Source organism: Gymnoscopelus microlampas (assembly GCF_963454915.1).
Source record: "Gymnoscopelus microlampas genome assembly, chromosome: 14".
NCBI lineage: Eukaryota > Metazoa > Chordata > Actinopteri > Myctophiformes > Myctophidae > Gymnoscopelus > Gymnoscopelus microlampas.
The window spans coordinates 36,069,496-36,087,271 of NC_139951.1; the positions used below are offsets into that span (position 1 = coordinate 36,069,496).

A 17,776-nucleotide genomic window follows, 5' to 3' on the forward strand; every position below is an offset into this window, starting at 1 on the left:
ATGATTTTGGATTGTTAAACTTTGGATAGGTGCACATAAACTTTAGTTTGATTTTTTTCCCTTTTATAATTCATCATCAAATTGATCTACCGTGGACCACAGGAAAAAGCAATATACAAATGATTTACTTTATACTGTTGTTTACTTCTGCATAGCAATATTACACGTATAATATTGTACAACAGGTGTTACTTATTTGCCATTGCTTGACATTAAGTAGTGCAAAGATGTCTGTATTCCTTACAACTTCTTTCCTTTTTGACAGTGTCACTAAATACTTAATGAGTAATTAATGGCTCATTGCAAGCTAAACAGCAGACCTTGATTTTATTTGTTTGTATTGCTAGGTTGTCCTGCTTTTTCTTTGTTATACCTAGCAAAGACCAGGCAATACCATGAAAATATGAGAATCAGCCAAAAATATGGAATGACAAAGGTTCTATTGTCTTAAATATCATTCCTTATGCCAATTAGGCTAACTGAAATGTTACACCAAGTTTGTCTGCTTAGTAATTATTCCACATCTTTGTTCAGTATTGGGTAGCTGTGGTGTTGTTTTTTTAAATTGTAAATGACTTCAGTCCAATTAGAACATATCAGGATGTCAATCTTGGCAATAGACCCCGTAACGGCGGCGGCAGTGGCTCAGGAGGTAGAGCGGCCGTCTTGGAACCGGTTTGATCCCCTGCTCCGCCTGGCTTCAGTCGTAGTGTCTTTGAGCAAGACGCTAAACAAGACACTGAACCCCAAACTGCTCCCAATGAGCAGGGCTGACTTCACTGTCTGTGTGTGTGTGTGTGTGTGTGTGTGTGTGTGTGTGTGTGAGAGAGTGAATGTGTGTCTGAATGGGTGAATGTGAAGTACATTGTAAAGCGCATTGAATGGTCTACAGTAGTCGACCAGAATGGCGCTATATAAATGCAGTTCATTTACCATTTATATTTCTGTGTTATTTGTTACATACACATACCTATGTATGTGTATTAACACGTTATTATACAATTGTATTAATTTATTTTATTTTGTAAATGTTGATAGGTATTTTTATATTTCATAGACAAAGTTATCGCAACATGCACATGGACAGGAAGATGTTTACAGTTGCTCATAACTATGGATTTCTTTGAAACACAATGTGCTTTTTAAGTTTAAACCGACTTCAGATTAGCCTCAGTAGATTTTGTCAAATTTAAGAGACTAAAACCGCCAAACATGGTACTTTGCATTTCAACATGTGAAAAAAAAGAATGAAATAAAAATAAGCAAACTTATTTTCTTCAGGTCTTTTTTATTTATTTTTTACAGGTACCATTTCTCTAGTTTGCAGAGTTATAACATCATGTCCACCCAAATGCTCAAAAAAACAATGCTGCTGACTATGTTTGCTCTTCTGTTTTAATTGCAGGTATATGTCAGGATAATGTTACTGATGGTGTTATTGATTTCGTCTTAATGGCATGTTTGCAATTTTATTAAATTATACAAAACCATGATCCACCCATTGTGACCGATTGTGACACGATAGTGTGTCTCTTGCATAGTAGCCACATTACTAATTGTCTCACTTTTTCCAACATTAAAAGGTTGAAATCAAACATAAATGGGTACTAATCTTTTGTTTTGATATGTGTAAAAGAAAGAGTTAAAGGTAGGGTAAGTGATTTTCTTTGGTCAATATTCTGATAGTACTCATTGCCATATCCATGTCAATCCAGCTCTTCAATAAACAGAAAATGCATCTTCAGGTCGGGACACCAATTTTATCCAATCAGGACAGAGAACACAGTCAGGAAGGATACAGATTAAACAAGTGCAATTGAAGGTGATGACACAAAGAAATGAGCTGAACAAATTGGAACTGGAACACTAGAAATAAAGCTGATCAATGGTAGCCTCGGGTACTCTCTCCTGATATTTTATCACCTACCTGACAATGTGTTTTCTCTTTATTAAAGAGATGGAGAGACAGGGACTGTGACAGAACAAACACACTATAGCAATGATTACTATCAGAATATAGTGCTTTAACCTTTTAATACAATGCAATAATGTTTTAACCAAAAAATATCACTTACCCTACCTTTAACATAATACCAAGTTCAATCCAGGGAAACAAACGTTTATAAATGAGTGCCCACCCCACATAGCTGGGTTTTCAAATGTATATAAATCTTTTGAATAAAACAGATCTACAAGTTCACAACAATGCGACGCATTGTGAGCTTGTAGATCTGCTATTTTAAAATGGCCGAAATGTATATAGGGCTGAAGTGGTTAATGTATGTTTTGTACTAATAATCTAAATCTACAAAGTAACTAGTAACAAGCAAATGTGTTTAAGCTTGGCGTATGAGTTACCATGGTGACACGAACTGAAGGCCCTTCCGATTGCCCTGTGGGGACTGCACGACATTTTGAAGATATACAAAATGCGCAACTTTGGGATCGATATCAATAACACCGTGTTCATCACGTCAACGAACCGCACATTAAAAAAGAAACATAATCAAATCGTGCGATAAATGCACATCAAGTGTGTATTTTAAAACGGGCACAGAAACGAACTACTATAATCTGGGGTCCTGCGGCGTCGAGGTCAGATGGGCTTGTTGTATCTTGTACAGTGTTGCCATGTCCGCTTATTTTAAGCGACTTTGGGCTTGTTTTTCCTGTAAAGTTGCTTGTAAATTATTGGTTGTTGCGGTTTTTTGGGGCTTGTTTGATTTGTTTCTAAAGTGTAGTTGCTTATTTGGGCTTGTTTTCAAAGTGTAGTTGCTTATTTGGGCTTGTTTTAAAGTGTAGTTGCTTATTTGGGCTTGTTTCTAAAGTGTAGTTGCTTATTTAGGCTTGTTTCTAAAGTGTAGTTGATTATTTGGGCTTGTTTCCTATTGTTGTTTAAACCAGTGGTTCTCAAACATTGTCATGTCAAGACCCCCAAATTAATTTGTATTTGTCTGCGGACCCCCATCTGAAAATATTTTATGCCAGTTACCCCCATACCAGAGTTGTGTTGTTAAAATGATTTTAAAAAGATTCAAAAATTGTCTCATTTTTTCAAGATTCTTTTGAAATAGCTGGGAATGGGATCCTCTTACCAGATTTGTGTTAGATTTATTTTTTTTAATTGTCAAAATGTGTCAGCTCACAACGTGTGAGCTTGTAGATCGACTTTTGGGCTTGTTTTCACAGAGCCCCGGTTGCTTGTTTCTCTCTCAAAACCCGGCAACACTGCTAATATCCTTCACATCGCCCTCCAGCTGTAACACCGCACACAACATAACGCTCCTTTGCGTCAAACAACGTTAAGTTGACGGTTTAACGTCAAGTAACTCGGTAAGTAAAGGAACCATTTCATTGGGATACATTACTAAATGTGACGCCACGCAAAGGGTGGACAATGTTTTTGTACAATATGGTATGGAAGCTTTAAAAGCAGCATCTCAGAGTTGTGTTGTTAAAATGATTTTAAAAAGATTCAAAAATTGTCTCATTTTTTCAAGATTCTTTTGAAATAGCTGGGAATGGGATCCTCTTACCAGATTTGTGTTAGATTTATTTTTTTTAATTGTCAAAATGTGTCAGCTCACAACGTGTGAGCTTGTAGATCGACTTTTGGGCTTGTTTTCACAGAGCCCCGGTTGCTTGTTTCTCTCTCAAAACCCGGCAACACTGCTAATATCCTTCACATCGCCCTCCAGCTGTAACACCGCACACAACATAACGCTCCTTTGCGTCAAACAACGTTAAGTTGACGGTTTAACGTCAAGTAACTCGGTAAGTAAAGGAACCATTTCATTGGGATACATTACTAAATGTGACGCCACGCAAAGGGTGGACAATGTTTTTGTACAATATGGTATGGAAGCTTTAAAAGCAGCATCTCTTGTGCTATTTAGCCAGACTAGCATCCTCGGCCCATAGCCATAGCGTTATACCTGGGCTTATTAGCTAACATGTCAACAACATAACGCTGACTGACAGTGGTGGGAAAAGTACAGACATATTTTCTTACTTAAGTAAAAGAATCAATACTGCAAATGTAGAAATACCCCGTTTACAAGTAAAAGTCTAGAATTAAAAATGAACTTCGAGTAAAAGTACAAAAGTATATTGGTATCAATGTACTTAAAGTACCAAAAGTAGAAAGTACTCATTCTGCAGAATGTCCCATTTCAAAATATTTGCCTCTGAGATGTAGTGGAGTAGAAGTAGAAGTACTGTAAATAGAAAATACTCCAGTAAAGTAAAACTCCCAGTACTGTACAGTGCTTGAGTAAGTGTACTTGGTTTACCTTACACCACTGAGCTTAATGTTATAGTAGTACGATAAGTATAAAACGAACGAATGTACCTGAAGGGAACGGTTCAAATCAAACCACATTACATCTGTCCCCTCCCTCATAGTCGAATTATTGATTAATTGGTTGGTTTGGTCTTAGTTGGTCATGAAGACTGTTAGTTAGTTGATTAGTCGTTTTTTTAATAAATGATTCCTTGCTGAGTGAATGGATTACTTGGGGAAATAATGAGTACATCTCTTATAAATACCATGACATCTTTATTTCTACCAGTCTTTAAATAGACTGACCTAGTGAAATCAACATTGATATGTTCAGTTCTCAAGCTCACCAAAACAATTTATATACAGTATTTTGTTGATTTAAATCAAATGATCAAGGATCAATTAGTCGGCAAATTCCTATTAGTTCTTAAGGCAAGGATATCCCTTTTATTTAATGATTTGTGGTAAAACTGATTGCACTGTTGCACATAACAAATATATTTAGCATTTCATTATATACAATACATGTTTTCCACATTTTTTTTATCACAGGAACAATGGCAGTCCCACCATCATATGCTGACCTTGGGAAATCTGCCAAGGACATATTCAACAAAGGATATGGTAAAAAAAAAAACAAGATAATGTAGTCAGTGTTTGATAAGAACATATATTGACCGTAATGTCAGATGATATAGCCTAATTGTTTCCTCACTGTGAATATCCTTGCAGGCTTTGGACTTGTGAAACTCGATGTCAAGACCAAATCTATAAGTGGTGTGGTGAGTTTAGCTATTATACGCAATTATGCATGCAGTCATAGGGACACCTAGGCCTGTCACAATTATTAAATAATTGCCTAATCGCAATTATTTTTGCATAATCGTCATCGTTTCCATGTCGAGAAAGGTTCATACATTTAAAAAAAAAGAAAAATGGCAGATGTACAAGCTCACAGCGAGTCGCAATGCGACACGTTGGGAGCTTGTAGATCTGCTATTTCCACAATTTTGTAACAGATTTTGAGTAATATAAAGTATTAAATATGACGCGTTTTGGCCATAATTCATTATTTATTTTGATTGTTGGTGTCGGTCATTGTCAGTCATTTCTTCGTGTATTTAAGTTTTTTTTTTTATCATTTCTGCCCCCGTGCAAGTTTTGTTTACAAAGCCCTAAAAGCCACACAATTAAATAGTTAGTCGCAATTATTTGTGTGACAATTCATCGTCAAGTAAAATGTCATAACTGACAGCCCTAGGGACACCATTTGCTGAACAGCAAAAACAATTGTCCAAATAAATGAATAGTTTAAGCACAAACACATGATCTGGCTTGATTTGGTTTATTCTCATTTTGTGTATCTTTGAAAGTTTACATAGGAAAAGTCTTTCTGCATAACATATCTTATACTCTGATTTAACAATGCCCCTTAAATGCAACACATCATACAACATAATGCTAGGATAGCAAAGAATATAATAAAATAGTACATTAATTAGACACTTAACCAATGACACCATGTAAGCCTAACCCTCTTTAACTCTATTTTAGGAATTTAAAACCTCTGGCTCATCCAACACTGATACCAGCAAGGTCAATGGAACTCTGGAAACCAAGTACAAGTGGGCAGAATATGGGCTGTTATTCACAGAGAAGTGGACCACGGACAATACACTTGGAACAGAGCTCTGTGTTGAAGATCAGGTAAATTAATAACATGATGAGTATGCCACTGTTCTCGTCAATAATCAACCACTTGAACCCTGGTCTTGCAGTTTTGAGAATGTCATTATAAGCAACAAGAAAAGCGCTTGTAGATTGGCTATTTTCTAAATAATGTACAAACGTTTTGTGTTTATATTGGTTAACCCAGTAAAACCGCGAAAGCATCTGTGTCATTTTGGATTTTTCCGTTGGCTATTCAAAAATAGCAGATGTACAAGCTCGTGCTTGTACATCTGCTATTTTTGACACATTTAGAAAAAACTTGAAAGTGTCAGAGCTACCGATTTAGAAGACATTTGTAGAATCGGCCTCAGGTCTTAGTGGGTTAAGTGATTTAAATGGTTAAGTGCTTAAACTAGTTGGGCGTAACGTTTACCCTCTTCCTTTTTTTAGATTACCAAGGGACTGAAACTTACATTTGAAACTACATTTTCACCAAACACAGGGTATGTTGTAGTCAATCTGTTAGCTGAAAGTAATCTTTGTGATATATCTGTGATGTGATTGATGTGAATCTTCGTAATTCTTATTCGTCTTCATTTTATTCATCTCACAGCAAGAAGAGCGGCAAAGTTAAGACTGCCTATAAGCGTGAATACTTGAACGCGGGCGTCGATGTGGACTTTGATTTCGCCGGCCCTACGATCCACGGAGCGGCGGTGGCCGGCTATGAGGGTTGGTTAGCTGGGTACCAGATGACCTTTGACACGGCCAAATCCAAAATGACCCAGAGCAACATTGCAGTTGGCTACAGGACTGGAGACTTCCAGCTACTCACCAACGTGTAAGTGTGAATGCTTGACCCGAGCAGGATGAGGGCTTAGGGCTGGGCGATATGACTTCAAATCAATATCATGATTATTTCAAACCTTTGCCTCGATTACGATCAATGGACGATTTTTTTTGGGGGGGGGGGGGCGGAATATCAGATTTACAATCTCACAACGTGTTGCTTTGCAACGCGTTGTGAGCTTGTAGTTCTTCTAATTTCACTATTTTTGCATGCCACCATTGTATAATAACAGGGTTAAGTGGATAATCGATTTAGTCGATTATATATATATATATATTTATTTTAGTTTTTTTTGATATATAAGAAAAAAAGATTATCACCAAAAAAAATCATTCTTGATGATGATTCAATTAATCAGTATTTTATTGGTACTAAATGGTGGTTTCAATATACAGTAGTTTCGGTTAATTGCCCAGCCCTAGTGTAAGTATAAATACTGGACCCAAGCTTTAATTTAATGTCAATCAGAGGAGCCTGTGTGTGAATCTGTTTGTTTGTGTGACCTACATCTCATAATATAAAATAATGGCCAGATTACCATGACATTTCCTATGCACAATCATGCTCCCGCAAAGAAGTAACCTATTGATTATGGTGACCCCTTAACTTTTATCTACTCAATAAAATGTTGACTGTGAAAGTATCAGAGCTAAGGGTGTGTTCATCCTGCCCGCCTGAAAAAGCACTGCCTAGAGCGCAACACGCATTGTGTTTCCATAACATCATTTGTGACGGTAGTCCGATGTGAGTGCACGACATCCAAGCTCCACCCTCGACAGCAGTAGCCGGGCCATTTAACAACCTCATCCTGGATCTCTGTCTGGGTGAAGCTCTTTTACTTCAGGCTAAGCAAGGAGTAATTTGAAGACCTGTTGCAGAGGGTTGGGACAGCAGACCCAGCAATTTATCGTGATTGGTCAGTTCATAAATGTTGTCCCACGTCATTGTTATTTCTTTTAAGGACAGTGTGAACATTGAGATTATTATCCCGTAGCTGTCGTTCTGCAGTCTACTGACTGAGTGCATTCTTTCTAGCTATAGAGTACCTTGATCTTGGTCCATATTGAACTGCTCTTATGTTAAAGATAACATTATTGATATGATTAATTCTATGTATTTAAATGTGTGTCTTTTTTTTTCTATGTTACAGTAATGACGGTTCAGAGGTTGGTGGATCCATCTACCAGAAGGTGAATGACGATCTGGAGACGGCTGTGAACCTGGCCTGGACAGCAGGCAGCAACAGCACCCGCTTTGGCATCGCTGCCAAGTACCAGCTAGACTCCAGTGCCTCCATTTCGGTACGTGTACACTTTATTAATTTAATTGTGAGAGTGTACAAAATGGACTCCTTTGGGTCTATTTGATTCCATTTGTACAACTCTCAAGAGTTACACATCTGTAAGGGTCCATTTGGTTCCATTTGTATACTTTTAACACTGAGGATTTACCGTGTGTCTTCCACTGTATTTCTGGGTCTTCTGCTAATGGTCAAATAATGATGTTGGATCATGTGATTGAATAATTAAAACCGCAAAATTTGCAATGATAAAATGTCAATTTCTTTCATTCATTGATTGTACTGATGCATTATTCCAGGCTAAAGTGAATAACGCCAGCTTGGTGGGAATTGGCTACACCCAGACTCTGCGGCCTGGTAAGAACCATTTCTTCTTCACGATGCAATTCCAACTAACTTGAGTGTGGAGAATACTTTAGTCTAATTTATATGTACATTACTTACAGGTATGAAAGTAACACTATCTGCGCTAGTGGATGGAAAGAGCATCAACGCCGGTGGTCACAAACTAGGCCTGGGGCTGGAGTTGGAGGCATGAGAATTTGCACAGCCGTGACATAGTGTGGGGATTGGGGAATGTCCACATAATCTGGCGTGTGTTTCCTACATGGCCAGGAAAGGATCTCTCAAAGAGATGACACCAAAACGACAGTAAATTCAGCTCTAAAAGTGCTGTTAGACAGACACTTTGCTACTGCTCTTTCCTTCAGGTTGTACTTAATTGTTTCTTTCCAGATATACTGTAGCATTAGGTCAGGCAATACCCCTTTCACCATCTGCTGTAAAATATACACTACTTTGGGAGAGATGCCTGTATGTTTAACTTTAGCAACTTCAGTTTGACACACCCATGTCTTGTTCCAAGAAAATCTTTATTTAATTCAAGTGTGATGTCATAGGAAGCTGTTATTTTGCACAGTAGCATATACCTGTATTTATACCCTTTTTCTCGTGTTTAATTTGCACACTTGTATTTTGTCAGCGATGCTTTGCCTGTCAAATGCTCCTACAAAATATGCTTATGAAAGTACACGCCAAACTATTTGGTGGATATATATATTTATTTATTTTCTATCTTAGGGATGTTTAACCACACTGTGTGGTTACTTTCAGACCTCTGCTGTCATGAGTTACTGCTTTTGAATTATGAAATATCCTGAAGTTGCAAGAAATGCCAAATGGATTTTCTTTCCCTCAGTAGAATATCTTGAGTGAATCCTCCACTTCCCCTTCCCATAGCTGTTTAAATTTAGACTGGAATACTATTCAGGGGCCAGGACCTTGTAGTCTAAGTCTACCTTTGCAATAAAGACTTGAAATAAATCACCTTTAGCGTTGTCTTTGTGATGTTTGAGAAAAGGCTTATTGTGCAGTTTAATATATAATGAGTAGCATGGTGGAAGATCTAAAATAAACATTTCACAAGTAACTTTGTTTCAAATTTGTTTTTGGCATTTGTTTTATTTTAGACAAACATGCGAGACTTGACGGGGACCAAACCCAGGTTCTCAAGCTAAATTCATCCAACCTTGAGATTCTCTATGAAATCATTGAGGGTTACAAAAAAGATCAACAAAATCAGTTGAGGACAAGGGGCACATAGTCTGTGCTCCAGGCAACCTAATTAACTTGTTTTTTAACTTAGATATTTTCCATTTATTATGAATATATCTAATACCAGTTTTTAAGTGCATATACCTATCAGCTTTGTAAACATTAACATTTCATTTGATTGTGGTAATTCAAACCCTGCGCAAAACCCCATTTTAAAATTGGTTCATAGTTTCAGACTTGTGCCTTTGGTAGATAATGATAACAATAAAGAGCTATTATGATGGATATTAATGCTACTTCCTAGTATTAAAGTTGGCTAAAAGAAAAAAAAACAGCTTCACTCATCACTGAAATTGGTTCGCAGCTGAGGTCAAATCAAAGCCTGTTCTACCAGTACACAAACGATGATAAACACTATGGCATTTGCCCTGAGCTCCAGCATAAAGCTAAATGGTCCAATATGTTTATCGCATCTCATCTACAGTTTGAACGCTAGTGTAAGGCCATCTCCCACGGTGAGCATGCTGAGGTTGATTCGAACATCGCGGTGCAGCTTTTTGTTGAGCTTGTCTATGGCCAGCGTGTCCACGTCATCAGGTGCTGGATTCACTACCTTCCCACTCTACAGCACCTACAGGACACAACCAAGACAGAGGTTAATTATAAAGTGGAAGTGATCATGTACGCAGACTGATGACAATCCTGGGGAGTTGTAATTGTGAGTAAATTAAATATAATATCATTTTGTAGTTGTTAAAGTACTTACATTATCAATGGCAATGATACCTCCTTTCCTCAGCAGCTGCAGAGACTTTTCATAGTAGTTGTCATAATTTGCTTTGTCAGCATCAATGAAGACAAAGTCAAACGTTCCGGCCTCCCCAGCTGCAATGAGCTCATCTGAAAACAATGGAAGGACAGTGAGAAATGAGTAATTCGTTGCAGAAAATCGAAGAAAAACATGCATACAAGATCTTTGGTAACATTACCACCTAAAATAAACAGGACAAAACAGAGGGTTTCATAAACAAATCAATTGTAATATAAATATAGTCCTTCAGAGAGCATTACAAGCAGTTTATTGGGTTCTGGTAATTGTAACTCTTCAAGCCTGATGTTTCCCCAGGGCATCTATCTCTTTTATTATTTATGTATGTGTACACAGTACAATATGTGCTTCCTATTTTTTGACTGACTATTTACACTCAAATTTGCAGTATTTGGGAATATAATTCCCTTGATGTTTTGTCACGAGTGACAAAGATCACGCAGGTGTTCTGTATTAGGGTTGATCAAGCAGATTATACAGCTGTATTCACTTAGTTAGCTGTGTATTCCTTGAAGAAGGCCTCTGACCGAAGGTTTGCGCAGATCTCAGTGTGAGGATTCTCTTTCCTCAGTTGACTCATATCCTTTGTCTCACTTAAGCCATGTAGAGGGTGAGCGGTGTCTTTTTCCTTATTTGAAAAGGAAGCTATAAGTGCAAAACATGTAATTTAGGCCTACATAGAGCCTGATGCCAATATGGAGCTTCAAAATGGAGAGACACATATGAGCAGTGCAAGGTATGCAATTGCATACAGTATAACGAACGAGAAAAGAAACACCAAGGCCCTCTTCTGGTGAAAAAGTTAAAAAGACTTCTGATGGCTATTTCATCATTGAAATTAGTTAAAACTGTGACAGGGATAACCCGTGTGTAGCGGCCCCATGGCCTTCTTCAGAGTATGTACAGTATACAGTATCTAATGGAACATAATTTATGCTGAATAAAGATCCAGATACTAAAGGTTATTGAGATGAGTGAAAATCTATTAATAGGGATTTTTTTTCTTTTAAGGGTACCCAGTTTTTCCAATAGACCAACTCAGCACAGCAGTCTAAGTGGGTTTCCTTGGCCGAGTTTATGAAGACCACTCTTGCATGAAGGTAAGGTTTTCAAATTCCTATGGACCTCCAAATGATTCATTCTGTCCTAGGAATCCTGATATGAAAAGATATTTTTGTTTAAATGAAATCATCTAAAGGTCATTGTGAAGGAGGGTTCACAACTCTTGTTGTGAAAAAAAAGTGTATTAATGCAACACACACACACACACACACACACACACACACACACACACACACACACACACACACACACACACGTCATCATCAGCCCCATCTAGTGACTAGGGGTGGACCCAAAGACTACTGTATCAATTCCAGGCTTGTTTTGTATTATATTGAATACTATGTCTAGATATACTGTAGCATAAGCCTAGTATATGTCTTGGGATAAACTACTTGGATGATGACAAAGTGCATCTCAAACCAAAATATCAATACCATTCCATAACTCACATGTAATCAAATGCGTTCAGAAAACCCTTCATACTGTACCTAGAGTTTGCAGCGCTGGTTGTATGCGTAGGTCAATTTTATGGTCAACACCCGCCTGTAAACCAACAGAAGAGTAACACCATTAAAAGAGGTACTTTTCCATAGAGAACATGGAAAACTGCTAAGATGATTGGCCACAGGAGTGAAAAAGTACTATCTGTTAACATGACATGGTATAAAAAGATGTGTAGCATTCCATAAGATGCAATAGATAACATTCGGCCACTAGATGTCGCACTTGTAACAGCTCTATTGCAGACCAAATTAATACTTTATTTATTAATTATTATTTCACAGTCATAATACTTTCGTTTATTGACCTTAACCAGGATATGAGCAATTAACCAGATACCTATGTGTTTGTGAATAATCTGGCTGAGCAGATGAAGACCGACAGTATTGATTAAAACTCACATCTGGCTTTAAATGTCAAGCTTGAACAGTTTCCAGAAGAAAAAATATAATTTGTATATCTTTGGTGGCATCTCTTTTTTTTCTTTTTTTTTTTTATAGTCAATGGGTTTACCACATAATGAAATAGCCAATCAAATAGAAACATTTGCGCTCTAGATTCAAGGCTTATGAAAGATAGAGCCAGGTGTGAGAGGCCAGCATTTACAGTCCAGAACAGAAAAGGCTCGCACAATGGCAAAAGTGTCGAGGCTCTTAAGATGCAAAAATAAATTTATCTACAAACTGAAAAAAGTGACAGTGAAAAAGTGAAGGACTTTGGTCCTCAGACAATCATCAAGACCCACTTTAAATCAGGTCTGTAAATAAAATGCAAATGTAGAGTGCAGACTAGTTTTAAATAGAGCCATGCCTATTACCTGTGGTGCATGAAACTCCACTGCACTGATCAGCACTTGGCAAAATGGGAATAATACAGTATAAGTACACAGTATTATATTCAGTATAAGTATTCAGTATTAATTTATCCATTTGTAAATCAGAGTGTGTACAAAGGTAAATAAGGGTCCGTTTGGTTACATTTTGTACATTCTCTGAGTTAAATTAACACTCAATATTTTACTGTGTATGTTTTATTAAGAAAAGTACCTCTTTCCAGAATGGTTTGCCAATGTTGGTGTAGTCTTCATTGACATCACAGCCCACCAGAACTCCATCCTCTGGCAGAGCTAGTGCCACATTCAGAGCATTGTAACCAGTGTAAACGCCTGCAAACAACACAAGCCATAATGGTCACCAGATTAGATCTAATGCAGGGGTCTTCAACGTTTTTCCAGGCCAAGGACCCCCTAGCTGAGAGAGAGATGAAGTAGGGACCCCCTCTATATTGCGTAAAATTGTGATTCAGATTAAACTTCCTTTTTTTTTTTTACTTTGTCTGCTCTTTTTCCCCTCTACACCAAACCCCTTTGCCAAAAATAGCCCATCTACAAGCTCACAACACCTCGCAGTGTGAGGCGTTGTGAGCTTGCTGGGCTATTTTTGGCTAAAGTTCTCCTCAGAAAAGTGATGCTAGGGTTCAAGTGGTTACTGTAAAACAAATAATCATATAACACCAAGATTTGGCGGCCCCCCTGTAGTAACTTTGAGGACCCCCTAGGGGTCCCGGACCCCCTGTTGAAGACCCCTCGCTATGAGCTTGTATATCTTCTATTTTTGAATAGTGAAAGATCTTAAAATGACACGATGCTTTCCCGGTCTTAATGGATTAAGCAAAAACAAGAAGGGATACAAGGAAAGGGGAGTGGGGAGTCAGATATGTACTGGATGTGATCATTGTGATGGTTCTCTTAATGGCATTACCAATCTCTATTGCTTTCTTGGCTTGTATTAGTTTAGCCAGATTAGCCATGAACTGTGACTGCTCGCAGGCAACCATAATGAAATTCCAGGAATCCTCCATTGTCCTCTGAAAGACACGAAGGAAGACAGATTGTATTAGTTTCACAATAAGAAAAACACAATTAAAGTCTATTTACTGTATTTTTGGTACCAGCACACATTTGAAGAATACAGATCTAAATGTATTAAATGATGGGTACAAGATAACAGGTCTTCCTTACCAGTTTGAGCTTTTTCAGGGCTGGATGTTCTCTCATTGAATGATTAAGGACATACTGCATGACTGGATTGTCTTTTGCCCCAACATGACTCTTGAATATGTCCATACCGGAATGTGTGGGTTTCCTTTTCCCTGGAAGAGGATACAAGATAATTATAATGGATATGTAGTAGCATGTAGTTAGACATGGTGGCACCTGTGATGTGTATTTGATTGATTGAATACTTTATTAGCAGTTTGCAAAAAAAAAAGTATAGGAAAGTACAGTTCAATACAAGAGGAGTTTAAACCCAAGAAAGCCTATGGCTCGTTTCCATTGGGGTCCTCTGTACTCAGTTCATCAAAAATCACTGCACGATGTCCTTTTGATTTTTGCACAAAAACATATATATATACTTTTACCATTGCCTATTCTGTATATGAACTAAGTCATCTGTAGTCTTTCAGCATATTTTGTAATGTTGTAAATACAGAATCAGTGCTTGATTCACGGTTTGGTACAGTCAGCTCTTTGACATGTAGTTGAGGGAAAAACACTAGTCGGGTCAAAGTCTTTGACTCAAAGATATTGGTGGCTTAATAATACCAGTGAACATTTTATACTATATATCAGGGGTCTTCAACGTTTTCAGGCCAAGGACCCCCTAGCTGAGAGAGAGATAAAGCAGGGACCCCCTCTATATTGTATAAAATTGTGTTTCAGATAAACGTTTGCTGCTCTTTTTTTCCCTGTACGCCTATAACTCTTTGAAAAAATAGCAGATCTACAAGCAGATCTACAAGTAGATCTGCTATTTTTTGGCTTAAGTTCTCCTCAGAAAAGGGATGCTAAGGTTCAAGTGGTTGATGTAAAAAAAAAAAAAATCATCACACAAAGATCTGGCGGACCCCCTGTAGTAACTCTGAGGACCCCCTAGGGGTCCCGGACCCCCTGTTGAAGACCCCTGCCTTAGACCTTAGATTAAATGTTTCCTGTCATTAAATGTTTCGATGAATTGAGTATAAAGGACTCCAATGGAAACAAGCCATAGGCTTTCTTGGGTTTAAAATCCTCTTAGCAGACCTTGTATTGAAATGCACTCTCCTGTGCTTTTTTTTGCAAACTGCGAATAAAGTATTCAATCAATCAATTAAAGATATCTGACAAAAATATTGTAGCCTTACTCGAAATGTCATTGACATTTAATCCATCAACACTTATCAACACTAATGCATCTGAAGTACATTTACTCAAGTACAATTGTGGTATTTTTACTTTAGTGTTTCCAGTTTTCAATACTTTTACTCCACTACATCTCAGAGGCAAATATTGTACTTTTACTCCACTACGGTTATTTGAAAACTTTAGTTACTAGTTACTTTGTAGATATAGATTTTTATTACTAAACATACATTACCCACTTAATCTCTATATATTTTGGCTGTTAGAAAATAGCCGATCTACAAGCTCATCTGCTATTTTCATACCGGACTTTTACTTGTAACAAAGTATTTCTACATTTCTGTATTGATACTTTTGCTTAAGTAAAGAATGTGAGTACTTTAACCACCACTGGTTACAAAGGTCTTGTCCTTCACATTGGTTTCGGTTGAACATAGACCCAAAATGTTTAAAAGTTCAAATACTTGCCAAATTACTGGAGACGGTTAAATAGTCTTGACTAATTAATTTACTTTACCAATGTAATAACCAGCGGCAAATATAACTCCTAGTGTGGCGGATCCAATCAATGCCTCTTTTGAAATATTAAGAAGAGAAGACATTATGACAAGTTGACAACTACTCGTTTATTGACACGGCAAGGACTTGACATGTTACCCTACATTGTTGCAATGATTTCCTTGTTTTAGGCAAGGAAGCTTGTTTAAGGAAACGCCACGCCGGGTGCCGGGGATGCGCCATGACGCAACACCCAGTGGGACGGATCCATGGGACGAATCTGCCGGCCCCTTCTTTTTTACAGTCTATGCTGCCGGCTGCAATTGCTGGATAGAGAAAATGACGTCGGTGACCCCTCCTTAAACAAGCTTCCTTGTTTGAGGAGCATGACGCTACCGTTATGTTGCGAGTATTTTCGAAGCTGTCTCGTGGTAAAGGTAATTTCGAAGCAGACCGAATTGTATTGCGCTTATATTACAAACTCCCGGGTCCAAAAATGCCCTCAGCCCAATCATGTGACTGCATGCAGTGCTGCACCCATGACACAACAAAAAATGAAGGGAAACAAGATAATTATTATACTATAATACTGAATCGCTAATGCAATAAACGTAAGCACGCTCATATTTAAAGTTCAAAAGAACTAAGATCAAACAGCTTGGGAAACAGACAGGGAAAAGCTTATTTCTAACTATGCCTAGAATATTGTTAGACAAAACTTGGACAATGAATACAAATTGCATCTTTTTTTCCATATTTTTATATCTAATAATAATGACAATGTGCACTATTACTACCTACATTTTATAGTAGAATATCTACTTACTTCGCGTAATGTAATAAATTCAGATTGCCTGCAAGGTTGTTGCTTCTGCCTCGCTTGCGTCCTTCTGGCAAAAAATGGCTATTATGGATGTGGGAGGTTTTGATAGCGTGTTCAATCAAGCGGACAGTGATGTAAAGTAATTAAGTATATTTACTCAACTACTGTACTTAAGTACTATTTTGAGGTATTTTTTACTTTACTATAGTATTTCCAATTGTCTGTACTTTTCCACTACATCTCAGAGGCAAATATTGTACTTTTTACACAACTACAATTATTTGAAAACTTTAGTTACTTTGTAGATTTCGATTATTATTACAAAATATAGGCTACATTACCGTCCACTTCAGCCCTATACATTTTGGCCATTTAAAATAGACGATACAAGCTCACAATGCATTGCAATGGATGAATTGTGAGCTTGTAGATCTGCTATTTTCAAAAGATCTTTATACATTTGAACACTTGAAATGGCCCTGGGACATTCTGTATAACACTACTTTTACTCAAGTACATTTTGAATTCCGGACTTTCACTTGTAAAAGGGTATTTATACATTGCAGTATTGATACTTTCGTCGTCTATATATAGGCTACTATATGGAGCTTTCATGTAGGCTAAATCAAATGTTCATCCTCATACCAGGAATTCATTGGTGCATGTGTATCCATCCAACTGCTCAGACAGAAATTAGGCCTATTGTGCAGATCTGTGAGTGACTCATGAGCACATTGATAATATGATTACATATTAATTTGATCATAATGTAACTATCAACCTTGCAATCCAAACCAAGATTTGCACAATAACCCATATTTTAAGTGTCCTGTAATAGGCTAATAAAAAAAGTTTTGCTCTTTAATAGAAGGACAGAATTAATGGATACAGGAAGAGTGAGAAGTCTGGGAACCTAACCTATTTGTTTACCCCTAAAAATGTAAACAAATAAAGCATAAATATGCTTTGGGAAATGGATGGAAATAATGTAAAGTAGGCCTACACGATTCCTGTTTATGCCCATATTGACAGCTAGCCACAGGTTTTGTAGCAATTGTAGAAATATTAGGCCTTAAATGTGGAAAAAGAAAGAAAGAACTATATGTATCCCCCTCCCCCATTATAGAAATATTAGGCCTTTATGTATTTAAAATAAAATAATATTTCTTTTAATAGTCCCCTCAAAAAATGGTGCCCAGATTCTCAGGTGCCCTCTCGTCCG

At 37.4% G+C, this 17,776-nt stretch overlaps 2 protein-coding genes across 4 annotated transcripts; one reads left to right on the top strand and one right to left on the bottom strand.

Annotated features, from left to right (window-relative positions):
• Positions 1–3,254: 3,254 nt before the first annotated feature.
• On the top strand, positions 3,255–9,532 carry LOC311059885 (non-selective voltage-gated ion channel VDAC2-like). Its single transcript, XM_084077989.1, has 10 exons — positions 3,255–3,333; positions 3,631–3,774; positions 4,835–4,906; positions 5,015–5,064; positions 5,837–5,989; positions 6,404–6,456; positions 6,567–6,794; positions 7,954–8,104; positions 8,403–8,460; positions 8,550–9,532. The coding sequence occupies exons 3-10, from the start codon at positions 4,840–4,842 to the stop codon at positions 8,639–8,641; spliced, it is 852 nt and encodes a 283-aa protein (XP_083934115.1). The 5' UTR covers positions 3,255–3,333; positions 3,631–3,774; positions 4,835–4,839; the 3' UTR covers positions 8,642–9,532.
• Positions 9,533–9,544: 12 nt separating this feature from the next.
• Positions 9,545–16,682, bottom strand: LOC311059887 (catechol O-methyltransferase domain-containing protein 1-like). 3 transcript variants are annotated; one of them, XR_014602223.1, is made up of 8 exons: positions 15,751–15,890; positions 14,073–14,203; positions 13,813–13,918; positions 13,099–13,217; positions 12,040–12,094; positions 10,424–10,557; positions 10,073–10,288; positions 9,545–9,973 (listed from the first exon to the last, which is right to left on the bottom strand). XR_014602223.1 is itself a non-coding variant. In XM_084077992.1 (7 exons), the coding sequence occupies exons 2-7, from the start codon at positions 14,175–14,177 to the stop codon at positions 10,280–10,282; spliced, it is 528 nt and encodes a 175-aa protein (XP_083934118.1). In that variant the 5' UTR covers positions 14,178–14,203; positions 16,558–16,682; the 3' UTR covers positions 9,545–10,279. The 3 variants fall into 3 exon arrangements, 2 of the variants coding, with proteins under 2 accessions (XP_083934118.1, XP_083934117.1); XM_084077992.1 differs by lacking the exon at positions 15,751–15,890 and adding an exon at positions 16,558–16,682 and having other exon boundaries at positions 9,545–10,288; XM_084077991.1 differs by having other exon boundaries at positions 9,545–10,288.
• Between the last annotated feature and the right edge of the window lie 1,094 nt (positions 16,683–17,776).

What these genes read in the sequence shown, in the direction of transcription:
- LOC311059885 (XM_084077989.1), top strand. Translation starts at nt 4,840, where the DNA reads ATGGCAGTCCCACCATCATATGCTGACCTTGGGAAATCTGCCAAGGAC. An exon ending in ACATTTTCACCAAACACAGG is followed by an intron (nt 6,457 to 6,566) that starts GTATGTTGTAGT and finishes TTCATCTCACAG; the next exon opens with CAAGAAGAGCGGCAAAGTTA. An exon ending in CACCCAGACTCTGCGGCCTG is followed by an intron (nt 8,461 to 8,549) that starts GTAAGAACCATT and finishes CATTACTTACAG; the next exon opens with GTATGAAAGTAACACTATCT.
- LOC311059887 (XM_084077991.1), bottom strand. Translation starts at nt 15,835, where the DNA reads ATGTCTTCTCTTCTTAATATTTCAAAAGAGGCATTGATTGGATCCGCC. An exon ending in GCAAACCATTCTGGAAAGAG is followed by an intron (nt 12,095 to 13,098) that starts GTACTTTTCTTA and finishes GTTGGTTTACAG; the next exon opens with GCGGGTGTTGACCATAAAAT. An exon ending in ACCAGCGCTGCAAACTCTAG is followed by an intron (nt 10,558 to 12,039) that starts GTACAGTATGAA and finishes CATTGTTTTCAG; the next exon opens with ATGAGCTCATTGCAGCTGGG.